Raw genomic sequence first — 17,665 nt, forward strand, 5'->3', positions numbered from 1 at the left:
CCATACCATTCTCAAGGACAAGCCATAGTGGAAAGAATGAATCTGTCCCTAAAAAAGCAGTTGCAAAAGCAGAAAGGGAGAGACAGAAAATATGGAACACTGCAGATACAACTGAATCTAGCATTATTAACTTTAAATTTTTTGAGCCTGCCCAAAGGCCAGATGTTATCAGCAGCTGAACAGCATCTACAGAAACCAGCTGCAAAGAAAGAAACAGAACAACTGATTTGGTGGAGAGATCTGATAACAAAAATTTGAGCAATAGGTAAAATAATAACTTGGGGTAGAGGTTATGCTTGTATTTCTCCAGGCCAAAATCAACAGCCAATTTGGATACTATCAAGACACCTGAAACTTTATCATGAGCCAGATGCTGAGGAAGAGACTCCGGGAGGATCCTGAGGACCCCCCGGTTGCAGCCATGTCAAGACTGATTCTAAGGAGGACTCCAACTGTCATGAGCCGCACTCGTCGAACACAGCCACCCATCTGGGGACAGATCAAGAAGCTGTCACAGATGGTGGAAGAAAACCTGAGGAAAGTGGGACAACCAATCACAATGAGTAATTTTATGGTAGCTATGATAGCGGTTATCACCACTGCCATGAGTATTCCTTCAGTAAGGGCTGACACAGAGAACAATTATACTTATTGGGTATATTTATCAATCTTGGCTGGCAATAATGCCTGGATGCAATCAGTTTATGACACAGTTACACATGCTTTCTGATCTCAGTATTTACCATAATAAATCTGCTCCCATAATTGAGGCATACCACCCTCAAAAACCTATTTGTAAACAGGAATGGACCCAGTTAGAAAAAATGAATGTACTTGTTTGGGAAGATTGCATTGCAGAACAGGTAGAGGTGCTGAACAACGATTCCTATGGAATCATTATTAATTGGTCCCCTAAGGCGATGTTTAGCTTAAATTGCACCTCTCAGTCTGCGTGCCATGGTCACACTATGTTCAGCTGATCTGAACAAAACAGTCAGATGGTAGATATAATAAGAAGTACAGCAAGAGTTCCTATTATCTGGAACCATGGCGGTATAGTGGCACCTCAACCTCAAATGATATGGCCTGCTCTAGGAGCTTAACATAAGGATTTAGAATTAAAAGAACAAACATTTAAAGCATCCCAGGCACACCTGACCTTAATGCCAGGAACTGGAGTGCTTAAGGGAACTGAAAATGAATAAAAACACTTGGAAGCTCTGTGATTTCAACGATGATTGTGCTTTTAATCTGTGTTGTTTGTCTTTGTATAGTCTGCAGATGTGGATCCTGACTCCTGTGAGAAGTAGCTCACTGTGACAAAGCTGCCTTTGCTTTTATCGATTTGCAAATCAGAGAGTGGTAAAGGTACTAATTTATGGTAGACTCAGTTAAGTCAATGATACTCATTACAATCACTATAGTTACCATTAAAAGAAGAGGCAAAGAAGAAATAACTTGGCTGGGTGCAGTGGCTTACTCCTGTAATCCCAGCACTTTGGGTGGCCTAGGCAGCTGGATCACTTGAGGCCAGGAATTCAAGACCAGCCTAATCTACATGGAGAAACCCCATTGCTACTAAAAATACAAAATTAGCTGGACAGAGTGGCTCACATCTGTAGTCCCAGCTACTCGGGAGGCTGAGGCATGAGAATTGCTTGAACCCAGAAGGCTGCAGTGAGCTGAGATTGCACCACTGCACTCCAGCCTTGGTGACAGAGTGAAATTCTATCTCCAAAAAAGAAAAGACAAAAGCGGAGGTTAACTAAAAGCCACTGAGGAGAAGAAATTGAATAAAACAAGAAACAGGGACAAATGAAATGAACAGAAAACAAACAGCAATATGGTAGATTTGAAACCAAACATATGGTAATATTAGTCATTAGTAACTAATAATATGAGTAATGTAAATGGAACAACTTTCCAAATAAGACTCTTAGACTGATTTAAAAAACTATTTGGTGGTTATGAAGGCAGATATTAATTAAGATACCATATTAGAATAAAAATATGAATAAACATATTCAAGTAAATAAGAATCAAAATAATGCTAGATGTTTTGATGTCTCTGACATCAGACTTCAGAGCAAGAGGAATTACTCAGCATAAACTGGTACATTATATAATGATAAAATGGTCAGCCACCAAGAAAGTGTAACGATTCTACTTGTATAAGCACTTGATGACATAGTCTGAAAATAAATCAAGCAAAAATTGTCAGAAAGAAATAGACAAATTCACAATCATAATCATCATGAGAAATTTTAACATAGTCCTCAGTAACTGGCAGAAAAGGAGAACAAAACCTAAACCAAAACCAAACCAAACCAAACTCAATAAAACAAGACAAAGTAAAAAGAGTAAATATGGCCGGGCACAGTGGCCTATGCCTGCAATCCCAGCACTTTGGGAAGCCGAGGCAGGTGGATTACCTGAGGCCAGGAGTTTGAGAAGAGCGTGGCCAACATGGTGAAATCCTGTCTCTACTATAAATCCAAAAGCGTGGTGGTACACGTCTGTAATCCCAGCTGCTCAGGAGGCTGAGGCATGAGAATTGCTTGAACCCAGGAGGCAGAGGTTGCAGTGAGCTGAGATCGTGCTACTGTACTCTAGCCTAGGTGACAGAGTGAGACTCTGCCTCAAAAAAAAAAAAAAAAGAAAAGAAATAAAGAAAAAAATGGGTAAATATATAGAAAATTTCAACAGAATGGACTTACTGATGTATATAAATATCTAACTCTACATCTATAAAATGCAGAATACGTATTCTTTTCAACTGCATATATTAATAGAATATTGGTTTTTCTAGACAAAAATATTCTAGACAAAAATTAGTTATTCTAGACAAAAAATAACTCAAAAATTTCAAAGGGAGATAATGAAATGGTGTTCTCTGACTGTAGTAAGTAGACTTGAGTTAGAAGTCGAGGAGAGAAAAGATAACTAGAAAATCAACTACATTTGGAAATTAAACAATTAAAAAAATGTCATAGTGGAAATTAAAACTGGTTTTGAAATGAAGGAAAACTAATAATTAGCCTGGGAGGATAAAGCCAGTTTCACCTTCTGGTGGAGGAAGGTCTGGCAGCAGGGAAAATGGACTCTTATAGATATCCCCCTTGCACCCTGCAGAGCCCCACTGGCCACACACTTTGTGCTCCCGTGGGCCCAGCTGGTGATGTGGGCTCCAGCCTGGTCAGAGGCAGGCTTAACAACTGCTTCTGCTCTTCAGGAATTGGCTCACCAGAGGTCTCAGAGATTTCTTTTTCCCTGGTGAGCCTTACCTGCACTATGTGAGGGCAAGCCAGGGGCCTCAAGGCCTCCACCAGGTCTTCTCAGGGCTGGGCTGCGGCTGGAGGAGGCTTCCCTGGAAAGGTGTAGGCAGCAGGCATGTTGCATGCATGCCTTCAGGTCCAGAGTTATGTGACCTCCTGCTCTGCCTTGTTTGGAGATAACGGAGGGACTCTGCGGGGTTGTGGAGAGAGGCACTGGACAAGGCACTGCTCAAAGGGAGGTGCTCAACAGCTCAGGGCCGCTGGTGGACAGGGCTGTGTGAGACCCAAAGCTGAGAAGGAAGTCACCAGCAGCAGCTGCCACCACTCCTCCACCTGACTGTCCCCGGCCCCCAGTGTGGACACTGAGGATAGCCATGTGGTGGAAGGTGCCCCTGTTTGTGGCACTTATTGTGCTGAGCACCCACATCTGGATCATTCAAAAAGAATTTGTAGACATCCGTATTTTGTGGCATCAATGGAGTTTGCTGTGGCTCGGTTCAATGAGGACAATATGGAAGAGTACACGCACAGGTTGCTGGAGGTCCAGTGAGCCCAGCAGAAGGTGAGTAGCAGTCATTTCTTCCACTCCCAGAACTCTCTTCGCTGGCTGAATAGCTCAGAGCCCGGGGTGATGGCAGCAGGGGGTGACGTGGGGGGGTCTCATGTCTGCACCACATTTCTGAAGACAGGGCTCAGGGGACCCTTCCTCCTGCGGAGGGCACACAGCCTTCCTGATCTTTGCCCATTTCCTTGGCCATCTGCCCCTTCCTTGCGTTACATCCCCATCTCTGGACCCTGGGAGGCTGCAGGAGCCCTGGGCACAGGGGGTTATGCTACTGCCCAGCCACAGTGCCCGGGGTGGGGGCTTCATGCCAGCCCAGGAGGGGAGAATGCAAGGAGGGGCAGGGCATATGTGAGTGTTCTTGGTGTGTACGGGAGTATGAGTATGTGAGTGTGTTATTGATATATGTAAAAACATGAATGTGCTGTTGGTGTGTATCAAGGAATGAGTGTGAGTGTGTTGGTGTGTGTTGCGCATAAGTGTATGTTGGTGTAGGGTGCATGTTTCTGGCATGTTTCTGGCATTTGTTGGGCATGTGTGTGTGAGTGTGTGTTGGGCATGAGTGTGAGTGTGTTGTGTGTATAGGGGCATGAGTGTGAGTGCATTGTGTGTGTTGGTCATGAGTGTGAGTGTGTTGTATGTATAGGGGCATGAGTGTGAGTGTGTTGTGTGTGTTGGTCGTGAGTGTGAGTGTGTTGTGTGTATAGGGGCATGAGTGTGTGTTGTTAGTTTGTTCCAGGGCATAGTTGGGTATCATCTCATCCCCAGCATGGATTGCTGAGCCCCTGACTGGGTCAAGTTTCTCGACAATTTCTAGGCTGTCCAGTGAGACCTGTGCCCCAGCCTGCCCAGACTTCCTGTCTGGATTCATTTTCTCTCTACGTTTGGGTGCTTCCTGAGTTTCATGGACTGCTACGTAAAGAAATGAAAATAACTTTTAATCACTTCTTATAGAAGCCTAAGAAACATGCACAACAGCATGGTGCAGCTCTGCACTCACCTCGATGAACACTGGCAAGGTAGATAGTTATGAGCAATTAGCACCCACATGAAGCAGAACAGTGCCATCCCCCAGAGCCCCCCTCTGTGATCCCATCTAGATTCTAACCCTGCAAGGAGTCCTGCTGACCTAGTTTTTAATCCCAGGCATTAGTCTCGCCCATTTCTCACTCTGTGTAAAAGGAACCACCCAGTGTGAGCCCTGTGTGTGGCTGAGGCTCAGGTGTAAGGCAGAGGCAGTTTATTGTTAGGTGTGTCTGTGGCATGCGCAGGCTCACTGCTGCGTAGGATTTGATTGTGTGAGTGTGTCGCACCCTATATGTTTATCACTGTGTCAATTTGACTGTCAGGTATTAGTCATTGGGAAGATTCCAGTGTGTATCTGAAGCACACTTAGTGGACTCTCTTCTATTGACCTGCAGAGAGATTGTACATGGCCCTGTCTAGGCCTATTTGTATGACATGCACATGGCAGGCTTTTATCCACTTTCCTGTTTGTTTCTCTGCCTTTTTAAAAAATTCATGAAAAGAAAATACTAGCAACTGTTTGTATAATTTCTTCTTGACAGACGTGGACAATGATATTTTTAACAGACTTGGAGATGGGCCTCACAATTTGTAAAAAATATGATGAAGACGTTGACAATTGCCCATTGCAAGAAGTCTCAGCAGAGAAAAAGGTTTGAGAATAAAATCAACCCCAAAGCATCATGAATCTCTCAGGAATGGATAATAATATCAAGGTGGGCCTTTGGGAGGAGGCTTAGAAAGGTCATCAGAGGTGATCCTGGGGCAGGATGAGGGTCCCTGAGCCCTCTCCCACCTGGTGTCAGGGCTCCCTCAGTGAAGGCAGAAGGCTGGCATGTAAGCAGACAAAGTCTGGCCTCAGCACCAGGGAGATCCCTCTGCCTACAGCATGGCTGGCTGGACATAGCAGGCACCTGCAGATTCTACATGGCCTCTGTCCCCGGACCAAGCCCTCACTTTGCTTTCCAGGCCAGTACCTTCCTGAGACCCTCGAGATCCAGGTAGATGATGTTTTCCATGCGGTCCTCACTCTTATTTTGTTCTTGGGGATTGGAGGACTGTCTAGTTTCTCTGGTCACTCAACCTGTCCCTCTAGTTCCTGTGTGGTAAGGATGTGTCCTAGTCAGTCTGAGTTCTGACACCATCCTCCCATGACCCATACATGACCCATGTGAGCTCAGAGCTTGAGGATGCCCTGAATCATAGTTACAGGAGAAGCAGGGCTGGTCTCGCCCTTCCACCTGCAGTCTTGCTGTCAACTGCTGTGCTCAGTTGGTGGGTGCCCAGAGGGACCATCCCTTGGGAAGTCCGCTCTCTCCCCTAGAACACACAGGGTGGGAGCCATTCATCCAGCATCATGTGTGCTAGGGAGATTGTGAGTGGACAGGATGCTTCAGGGGTCAGGTGATGGCCCAACCAGACATCTTTCAGGAATCCCCAGGCTCAGGTGGGAGCATTCAGCCACCTGTGCCCCTTGTCCTGGTGGAGGCTTGGGCATTTCAAGCCCTGTTCCTGGGTGAATGTTTTTGTTTTTCATTTTTGTAGTTTTTAATACATCTTGACCCCCTACTACATGCTAAATGCTCTCAATGCATTACATTTTTCTAATTTGTATGTTATACTTATTTTTTTTCAGGTGTACTGCACCTTTGTCATGGATGCCCGACCTTGATTTTCCCAGTTCAACCTCCAAAACATCACCTGTAATGTGGAAACAGGTGGTAGCAGAGCCCCTGATTTTTTTGCAGCAGAAGTCCTCTCTTCCTCTAGAGTATGAAAGTTTGTAGTTCTAGGCCTATGCTGCACTAGCAGAATTAAAGACATCTTAGCTCCTTCTGGGTCTGTGAACAGTTTTGCACTCTTTCCTATTATTTATTTGCCATGGATGTTGCTGGCAGTGATAAGGGAGGTGCAGAGTGTTGAATAAACAAAACTCCCCAGTTGATTTGAGGTGGTTCATGTAGGAGCTCCCCGCCAGTTGGTTGGTGTACTCATCCATCCACCCATCGATCCATCCATCCATCCATCCATCCATCCATCCATCCATCCATCCATCCATCCATCTGTTCCTTCATTTATTCATGCACTCATTCATTCATTCATCCTTCCATTTCTCTATGCCATCATCCATCTACTCAGAAGGAATGCAGACAATTTTGTTAACCACACATGGCCCTTCTGTTTCCATCTCAGGAACAGGCTCACAGAGGGTGGCTTTTCTGCAGAAGGGCCAGGCCCAGGCCTAGGGATCAGAGAAGGTCACTGAAGCTGACAGGAGGCTCTGCCCTCTGTGGACACTGAAGGCTGCATGAATGACAAGGATGTCTTCTTCAGTGTTCAGATGACAGCTCAGAGAATGACAGCTCCAGTCCCCATGTCCCTCATGACACATCTGGTGCATATGTTCCCCAGCTGGGACTCAGCTCGGCCTTCATGTCTGTCAGCACCACTCACTGCCCCTGGGAGAGGCACCGTGGTGACAGACACCCATCCTGATGAGCAAGCCTCTCTGCTGGGGTCTTGGTCGGGGAGCAGCCTTGGAGGGGCAGAGAGATGAGGGTCTGGGGGGGAGGGGGTACATGGGTGGGCCAGAAAGGCAATGCAAAGCCCTCTGGAAGAGTCTTTCAGATCTGAAGTGCTGGAGAATCTTTCCTCCTCTATCCTAGGTTTTTAGGGACTTTGATTTGAATATTTCTTGGTAAGAAGTCTGCATTTTTCCTGTCTGGCTCATTCCCGTGAATTTGCCATAAGGGCTGATGGGACAGAATTTTCAGGAACAGCTCTGGGAAGCTCCATCTGTCACGGTAAAAAGATGAGGCAGCTTTGGTCCTTTGAACCACCTGTGTGCAGGATTTGTAACATCCCCTCACAATTTGAGAGGGCATATTTATATTACCAACAGTGTGTCTGTGTGGTCAGCAAAACCAATCTATTGCTCCCCTTGGCTTTGAGAGCACTCAGGCTGCAAGGGGTGGAGCCCTTGTTGATGGACCTCATGCCCACTGTTCTAGGCAAGCACAGTGGGTTCTGGTCAGCATTGCTCACTGATGAAAGCACCTTTACCTTCATTTCCCAGTTCACAAGGAAGGCCTGGTGTCCTGCTCTTTTTCAATTTAAAGATATAATTTGAGGTCAGATGCACTTAAGTGCACCAGACGGCTTTCAGTGTTCATGCCACACTCTAGCATTTGGACTCAAATGCTGGGTTATTTGAATGTTTCCTCCGATGATTCTCATGAGCCTCTAGTTGGGCACCTTAGTGAAAGTAGGCATGACCAATTCTGACTGTGGCTTCTCTCTCTGCTGGTTTTATGAAATTAGAAACATGGCCTTTTGGGAACTAAAGGGCACAGTTTTGCTCAATTATTGAAGTTACAACAGTTCTATCTGTGGTGCCCACTCTTAACACAACCTAAAAATATATAAAGTGACACATGCCAGGGCTAGAAGAAAAACCAGCAGCCCCATCATCCTCATGGGAAAGTTTCAGGCACCTCTCTTAAGAACGACAGAACCCACCAAGTAAAACTCAGAAGAGGCTCAAAAAATTTAAGAGCTCACTAAACATATTTGATCTTTTGTTATATAGAATATCTCCCAACAACTGGAGAACATTCATTTTTTCAGCTGATAGAACATTTAGCACAATTGGACATATTCTTAATGAATTTCAATCACGTAGAATATGTTCTCTGTGAAATTTAGGTAGAAATTAAGGACAGAAATGTTTGAAATTTCAGCTACATGCCTCTAAATAACACATGGACTAAAGAAGTAATCCCAGTGCAGATTAGACTGTACTTTTAAAACACTGGAATTGAAACCTGAGTAGCAAACTTATGGGATGCTACTGATGCCATGCTCTGAGGGTCACCTCCAGATCTGGAAATGCACATGCTAGAGTATGAACAGGACAGCAACTGATGACCTCCCTTCGATCTCAAGAATCAAAGAATTGTAAATAGAACTGGGGAAAAAGAAAGAAGAAAATCATAGCAAAAAGGCATAGGTAAGTGAAAGAGAAAGCAAAGATTGACAGAAAGGATCAAGAAATCCAATAGTTAATTTTTTGAAGGTCTAATAAAATCTCTAACCCTGGGCAAGGGAGAGCTGGCATTGGAGAAGGCAATCACAACCCACACCAGCAGTGAGGAGGGGCCTCAGGACAGATCCTGCCGACCTCAGAAGACAACAATGAGACATTTTAATCAGCCTGCTGGCAGGAATGGCAAAGATGAGCAAGAACTGGGAGCTGCAGCTTCTCTCGCAGGAGGACACATGGGGGTTCAGGCACACTTTGAGCATGATCAACCTGACAAGGCCACTGTGCTCCTCAGGCCCCCACCTGTCAGCCACTTTCAGGTCAGTCCTGTGTAGAAGTGCACCTGACCCTCTGTGTCTCCTCCCATTGAGAAGCTGAAAGAAGGTGGTCATAATTGTGTCCATCATTCTGGCCACAGTCCCATCTCTTCCTGTGTCAGCCCCAGTCCTGCCCTTACTACCAGTCCCCGAGGCAGTGGCCCAAGCTCTGAGACATTTTTTGAGATCATCAATCTACCTACCACACAGCCAAGGTAGGGTCAATTGCTCCAGCACAGGCCCCTTTGTGCACATTGGTGCATCCAGACGTGGTGCAGGCACCTCCATACCCTCCCAACCCACTCATCCCCTGGCCCTGTTCACCTCCCAGAGGCTTCCCCAGGAGTCAGATAGAGCTCAGGTCAGTTCCCCTCAGGACAGTCTGACACGGTGGCTCGGCGCGGGCCCAGGGGACTACAAAGAGGCAGAGCTGGGTGAGAACACACATTGGCCGGTGCTCCCAGGGCTTCTCTGAGCCTCTGGCCCCTTCTCATGTTCATGGTTGCCTTCCACATCCATCCTAGCAGGGCTCTAGCCTTGGACTTGGCTTCTTTCTTGCCCCCCTGCTGAGAGCAAGCACTGCAAGGCCACAGGGCAGGAGGGGGACATGGCAAGTTGGCTAGCAGGTGCCAGAAAGGGTGGAGAGGATGACCCCAGCCCCCAAAGCTGGCCCGTCCCCCTGTACCCTCCTGAGGCTCCCTGAGATCATGGGTCCATGTAGCCAGGGTCACAGGCAGACATGGCTCTTCCCTCAACTGCTCAGGATTCAGTGCCCATTATTATTCCTAAGCATTCCCATCACTCTGCCAGTCCTGGGATGAAGCCCTGTGAAGGCAAGGCAGGTGGGCTTGAGACCTCCACCCTGGTCTTATCAGTGCTGGGCCAGGGCCAGAGGAGGCGACCCTGAAAATGTGCGGGCATGTGTATGGCATGCATGCCTGTGGGTCCAAGGCTATGTGACCTTCTGCTGGCCTTCTGTTTGGAGATAATGTGAGGAACAGTGTGGGGGAGTGGAGACAGGCACTGGACAGAGGTACCAGTCAAAGAGAGGCTCAGCAGCTCAGGGCCTCTGTTGGGCAGTGCTGCGTGGGGTCAGAGCTGGGAAGGATGTCACCAGCGGCAGTGGCCATCTCCCCCTCCACCAAGAGCTCCTGGCCTCCAGTGCCAACTCTGGAGACAGCCATGCGGTGGAAGGTGCCCCTGCTTGTGGGGCTCATCGTGCTGGGAACGCATGTCTGCAGCTGCAAATTTGTAGACATCGATAAGAGCTTGAAGGATTTCGCCAGTGCTGTGGAGTATGCTGTGTTTCAGTTCAATGAGGACCAGGAGGATGAGTTTGCCTACAAGTTTCTGCAGGTCCACCGGAGCCAGCATAAGGTGAGCAGCTGCTGTCTCTCCCCCTGAACCCTGCATTCCCTGGCGCCAGGCCAGGGCTGGGTGGATCCTTGGTCTGCAGGAAAGAGCAGTGGCATTCCAAATTCTGAAAATATGCATATAATTTAAATATAAGGTATCACTAGGAGAGCTACAGCTTTCTATTTTGCTTCCTTAATGAGGGTAGCCCCTGCAAACAGGGCATAGGGTGTGAGCGTGTTGGCTTGTGCTGGGCATGAGTGTGTGTGTTGGTGTGTGTCAGGGCATAGATGTGAGTGTGTAGTCGGTGTGTTGGGGCATGAGAGTGTGTTTGTGTTGATATATTGGGACATGAGTGTGTGTGTAACTGTGTAGTAGGTGTTTGTTGGGCATGAGCATGTGAGCGTGTTGGTGTCAGAGCATGGGTATCTGTGTTGGTGTGTGTTGGGGCATGAGTGTGTGTGCTGTTTTGGGGCATAAGTGTGTGTGTGTTGGTATGTGTTGGGGCATGAGTGTGTGTGTGTTAGGGCATAAGTGTGTGTGAGTGTGTTGGTGTGTGTTGGGGCACGAGTGTGTTGGGACATGAGTGTATGTGTGTTATTGGTGTGTGTTGGGGCATGAGTGTGTGTGAGTGTGTTTTTGGTGTGTGTTGGGGTATGAGTGTGTTGGGGCATGAGTGTGTGTGAGTGTGTTGTTGATGTGTGTTGGGGCATGAGTGTGTGTGTGTGTTGGGGCAGGAGTGCGTGTGTGTTGTCTGTTGGCACATGAATGTGTGTGTGTTGTTGGTGTGTGTTGGGGCATGAGTGTGTGTGTTGGGGCATGACTGTGAGTGAGTGTGTTGGGGCATGAGTGTGAGTGTTCTGGGGCATGAGTGTGCATGTATTGTTGTGTGTTGTGTCATGAGCGTGTTGGTGTGTGTTTGGGCATGAGTGTGTGTGTTGGGGCATGACTGTGAGTGAGTGTGTTGGGGCATGAATGTGAGTGTTCTGGGCCATGAGTGTGCATGTATTGTTGTGTGTTGTGTCATGAGCGTGTTGTTGGTGCATGTTGGGGCATGAGTGTGTGTGAGTGTGTTGATGTGTTGGAGCATGAGTGTGTGAGTGTGTAGGGGCATGAGTGGGTATCATTGTCACCTGCATGGATTGCTATCCCCAAGGGATGTCTGCTTCCTAGACAACTTTCAGGAGAGATGTGAGCTCCAGCCTGGGAAGATTTCCTGGTTAGATTTGATTTCTCTCTCTCTCTGGGTGCTTCCTGAGTTTCATGAACCTCCATTTACAGAAACGACCGTAACTTTCAATAACTTTTTATAGCACCCTAATAAACATACTGAACAGCAACCTTAATATTTACTTCAATTAATATTCTCAAGTACTTTTGTGCGGTCTTCACCCACATAAAGGACACAACATTGCAGCCCCCAGGGTTCCCCACCCCAGGTAACCGTCTAGATCTATCTCCCAAGGGATAGTGCCATTCTGAGTACACTGCCTGCACTGCTGTGTAGGATTCAATCATGTGATTGTCCATACCCTATGTATTCATTTCCCTGTTGATAAGACTTCTGGGTATTAGACATCAAGAAGAGTACTATAGGAAAGACTCTAGTGCCTGCTTTAGGTATAGTGAATGAATATCTGTTTTTGAAAAAAAATGGAGAATTAAGATAAAAATTTGAAACAAAAAACTTGAAATAAAAAATAAGAGAAGAAAGATTGCACAGGATATGTATGTCTTTATTTGCATGAATAGTAACATTCACCTCTTCTGGCAACTTTTCTGTTTGATTCTCTTTGATTTTCTCATTCCAATTTCTTCTTGACAGAGACTGACGTTGATATATTTAATGGACTTGGAGATGGGGCGTACAGTTTGTAAGAAACATGATGAAGACATTGACAATTGCCCATTGCAAGAAGGCACAGAAGAGAAAATGGTTTGAGAATAAAATGAACCCAAATCATGAATCTCTCAGGAATAAAAAATAATGTCAAGGCAGGCCTTTGGGAGGAGGCTTAGGAAAGGAATCTGGGGTGATCCTGGGGCAGAATGAGGGTCCCTGGCCCTCTCCCACCTGGTGTCAGGGCTCCCTTAGTGAAGGCAGAAGGCAGGCATTTATTTGATAGACAGAGCTTGGCCCTCAATGCCAGGGAGAGCCCTCTGCCCACAGCCCAGCTGGCTGGACACAGGCACCTGCAGATTCTGCAAGGCCTATGTCTCTGGATGGAGCCCTCACTCTGGGTCCCAGCTGTATCTTCCTGAGACCCTCAAGATCCAGGCAGATGGTGTTCTCTCTGTGGTCCTCACTCTTCTTTTGCTCATGTTCTTGGGGATTGGAGGACTCTCTAGTTTCTCTGGTCACCCAACCTGTCCCTCTAGTTCCTGTGTGGTAAGGATGTGTCTCAGTCAGTCTGAGTTCTGACACCATTCTTCCACGACCCATACATGATCCATGGGATCTTGGAGCTTGAGGATGCCCTGAATCAGAGTTACAGGATCAGTGGGGCTGATCTCACCCTCCCACCCTCAGCCTCATGGGCAGCCTCCCTTTGGGGTGGGTTTGCAGCTGCTGTTCAGTTGGTGGGTGACTGGCAGGGCCATCCCTTTGGTAAGCCCACGGTCTCCCCCAGAACACACAGGGTGGGGGCAGCTCATCCACCCTCGTGTGCTCTGTGGCGGCTGTGAGTGGACAGGATGCTTCAGGGGTCAGATGATGGCCCAACCAGGCATCCCTTCAGAAATCCTCAGGCTCAGGTGGGAGGATTAAACCACCTGTGTCCCTTGTACTGGTAGAGCCTTAAGCATTTCAAGCCCTGTTCCTGGGTGACTGCTTTTGCTTTTTAGTGATTTATTTTTGTAGTTTTAATACATCTTGACTCCCTATTGCATGCTAGATGCTCTCAATGCTTACATTTTCTAATTCGAGTCTTACAATTTTTTTCAGGTGCGCTGCACTTTTATAGTAGATGTTCGAGCTTGGTTTTCCCAGTTCAGCCTCCTGAACAGCACCTGTGTGGAGAGAAGCTGGTGACAGAGCCCGTGGTTTTTCGCAGCAGAAGTCCCCTCTTCTTCTATAGTGTGACAGTCTGTAGTCCTAGATCTGTGCATCCCGGCAGAATTAAAGGCATTTCAAAGCACTTTCTGCGTCCCTGAGCAGTTTTCACTCTCCTATATTGTTTATAAACCATTGATAAGCAATGGCGAATTTATTATCATCATTATTACTTTGGTTGCAGGTGCAGAGTATTGAATAAATCAAACTCCCTGGTTGATTTGAGGCAGTTCCTGTATGGTTCCCACCAGTTGGTTTGTGTGCTCATTAGTCAGTCCATTAATTCTTGTATTCCCTCCCTCCCTCCCTTCCTTCCTCCCTCCCTCCCTCCCTAACTTCCCTTCCCTTCCCTTCCCTTCCCTCCCTCCCTCCCTCCCTTCCTTCCTTCCTTCTTTCCTTCCTTCCTTCCTTCTCCAGTTTCTCTATGCTCTCATCCATCTACTCAAAAGAATGCAGAACATTTTGTTAGCCACATGGGTCCCCTCTGTTTCCATCTCAGGGACAGGCTCACAGTGTGTGGCCCTTCAGCAGAGAGGCCAGGCCCAGACCCAGGGTTCAGAGGAGGTCACTGAAGCTGACAGGAGGTTCTGCCCTCTGTGGACACCGAGAGCTGCATGAATCACAACGATGTCTTCTCCAGGTCTCAGAAGATGGCAGCTCCAGTCTGCATGCCCGCACCTGCTCCTGATGCCTGTGTTACCCATCTGGGACCCAGCCAGGGCTTCATAGCTACCAGCATCACTCACTGCCCCTGGGAGAAGCACTGTGGTGTCAGACACCCATCCTGATAAGCAGGCCTCTCTGCTGGGGTCTTGGTGGGGGATCAGCCTTGGAGGGGCAGAGAGATGAGGGGATGGTGTGGTGGGGGGACATGCGTTGGGCAAAGAGACAGTGCAACAGTTTCTGGAAGAGTCTTTCCAAATGGAAGGGCTAGGGAGTCTTTACTCCTCCATCCTTGGTTTGGGGGGTGATTTGAATATTTCTTGGTAAGAAGTCTGCCTTTTTCCTGGCTAGCTCATTCCCATGAATTTGCCATAAGGGCTTATGGGACAGAATTTTCAGAAACAGCTTTGGGTAGCTCCATCTGTCATGGCAAAAAGATGTGGCAGCTTTGGTCCTTCGGCGAACTTCTGTGCAGGATTTGTGTGCAACATCCCTCCATAATTTGATAGGGCATATTTATATTACTAAGGGTGTGTCTGCATGGTTAGCAAAACCAATCTATTGCTGGCCCTTGGCTTTGACAGCACTCAGGCTGGGAGGGGTGGAGCCCTTGTTTATGGACCCCATGCCTACTGTTCCGGACAAGCACAGCCACATCCTCCCTGAGCTCTGGTCAGCATTGCTCACTGATGGAAGCACCTTTACCTTCAATTCCAAGTTCACAAGGAAGGCCTGGCATCCAGCTTTTTTTCACAATATGGCAGCTGTTTTCCACCTTGATCCACACAAAATCCCACTGGTTTCATTTTATATTTCTCTTAGGGACCAAGCATCACCCCTATCTGTACTGCAACAGAAAATTTGGGCCTAAATCACAAATACATGGAGTCCTCAGGTGTTCGGTGCTTGGGGCTATGGCTGTGAAGTGGTTCTTTAAGGTACTCCAATATTTTAGAAATTGTGTTTACTGCAGTTGGGTATTTTGTCCATGGCCTGTGTTCTTTAGTTCTGGCTCTCATAGAAATTGAAAACATGGCCCTATTGCGGATTTCACTGTTGATGGTGTCCCGTGGTCATGAGCTATGTAAGCAGCTTTGGTAGGGTTAGTAAATTTTGTGCCTGCCACTTTTGTTAGTTATATAATGACCTCAAACCAGTAGAGTTTTGAATAATGTGTCAATATCCAAGATCAGCCAGAATCCACGAGTCCATCTTGTGTCCTGGAAAAATCTCTCTGAATTTGGCTCAGTCATTAAGTGGCCCAAATAAGTAGGAAGTAAACATATTGAAAGTTATAGTACACAAAATTGACATATATTTCTAAATTCTAGATCTATGTCAAACCCCGAATATTTTCTACATCTTATAGAGTGACCTGTTTTGAAGGAGCAGGGCTCTTTGGAATGCATTTGCTGAGACCCTTCCTAAAATTAGGACTTAATTGAAATCTCAGCACTGGAGTGAGGGAGGCTGAAGGTAAAGACAGGAGAACTACATTCCTACACACCCAACACTGTAAAATATGTGTCACCGAAATCATCTCCTTTAACCCTCACCACAGCCCCCTCCCCATCTTCATATTAGGGCACTGAGCTACTTCTGTGGTTAATTACTGGGATTTTCTGAAATTGACCTCAGGGCCAAATGAGTCCACTACCCATATCACCAACTGCCCTTCTAACTCTTGAGTTTCCAACCCCACAGATCCACAGGCATTCAGTAAAGAACAAACCAACAGCTTAGGAACACTTGCAACTGCCACTTATCTCTTTTGTCTGATGTTTCCCAAATGATTTTTTTTTTTCAAAAGAAAATCACCCACTACAAAAGTTGCTATTGTTTATTTCCTTTCTCCTGTCAGCCCAGGAATGCAATCAGTAGATCAAAGTAACAAATCTGTCTGTCATGAAAACCTCTTGTCTGGTCTCCAGCCATACCATACTCACCTTTTGCCCCACCTGCTCTCTGAGCTCCACAGACCCTGAATGGCCTCTTCCCATTCCTCTTCCAGGCTCTTGGCTGCACCCCACTTGAAGATTTCTGCTGCTTTTTAAATGGTGATACCTATTATCTCTGCAATGGTCTATATTTTACACAGACATGCCCCCTGCTTACATCCTGTGCGTGGCAGTCAGAAAAATCTAAAATGCCATCTAAATCATACATAACCTCAAATTAGTTCTATATTTTAAAAATACAGTCTGTAATTGATTGGAAATGTGGAAAAAAACCTGGTCCTTCAAAACAGATTTTGAGAAACATAGGACGTTTTATTGGCCATGAAGTTTATCTTCACACTGATTTTCTGTTCTACATATTAATTCAGACATGGCCAATGTCTTTGTCTATACTGTCATTTACCTATTGACTTCTTATGTCTTCCGTGGATCAGAAATCCTTAATTTTATAATTTTTAATGTGGGGTGTGGCATTTTATACTAAACATTTTTAGAGTACTCTTCAAGTCTTTTCCTCTCTGCTTATTTTTTGGCTTCTTGACCTATCAATTTTTGGCTTCAGAACTATCAAATAAAATGTTGGTCACTTATCTTTTTTTCTGCAGTTCTCTTATTTTTTGCTAGATATGTGTTAGACTGCAATGATGGTATATAATGTTTTGATGACTGTATTTTCTTGTCCTATTTTTTCCTTTGTTTATTTTTGTTCCTATATTAGTTATCTATGCTATGTAACAAATATCCACAAACTTAGAAGATTAAAACATCTATTTATTATCTGAGTTTCTCAATTTGTGTGAGTCAGACTTACGTGGGTCCTGTAATCAGGGTCTCACAATGCTGAAATCAAGTTGTCAGTCAAGACTGGGGACTCATCTGAGGCTTGGGGTCCTCCTCCAAGCTCATATGAGTTTATTTTAGGACTCTCAATTCTATTCCATTGATCTCTATATATATCCTTATGTTGGTACCATAGCGTTTTGATGACTGTAGCTTTATAGTAAGTTTTGAGATTGAGAAGTATGAGTCCTCCAACTTTGTTCTTTTTCAAGATTGTTTTTCATAGTCTAGGTTTCCTGCATTTACATGGGTGAATAGGTCCATGCAGTTCCCCACTCTGGCATTCCAAAAGTATAACTCTTTTCTAGATTCTCCTTTAAAGACTCACTGGTTAGGTAAGGTCCATGCAGGGAAATATGCCTTTATATTATCTCAGAGCAATGGATTGGAGACTTTAATTACGTCTACAAAATAGTGTCACCTTTGCCATATAACCTAACCTAATCCCAGCAATGATATTCCATTATATTTCTATGTCCCACCCACAATCAAGGGGAGGAGATTATACAGAGTGTGTATCCCTGAGGGGATATCTTGTTGTTGTTGTTTTAAGATTTCTATCTACCACAGTTTCTTA

General features: G+C 46.0%; 1 protein-coding gene across 1 annotated transcript; it reads left to right on the forward strand.

Moving 5' to 3' along the window:
* Positions 1-9,073: 9,073 nt before the first annotated feature.
* On the forward strand, positions 9,074-13,712 carry LOC129022021 (cystatin-12-like). The gene is made up of 3 exons (XM_054468148.1): positions 9,074-10,599; positions 12,401-12,511; positions 13,520-13,712. The coding sequence occupies exons 1-3, from the start codon at positions 10,330-10,332 to the stop codon at positions 13,604-13,606; spliced, it is 468 nt and encodes a 155-aa protein (XP_054324123.1). The 5' UTR covers positions 9,074-10,329; the 3' UTR covers positions 13,607-13,712.
* The last annotated feature ends 3,953 nt before the right edge of the window (positions 13,713-17,665 follow it).

This window comes from Pongo pygmaeus, chromosome 21, assembly GCF_028885625.2.
Source record: "Pongo pygmaeus isolate AG05252 chromosome 21, NHGRI_mPonPyg2-v2.0_pri, whole genome shotgun sequence".
In the NCBI taxonomy this organism is placed as follows: domain Eukaryota; kingdom Metazoa; phylum Chordata; class Mammalia; order Primates; family Hominidae; genus Pongo; species Pongo pygmaeus.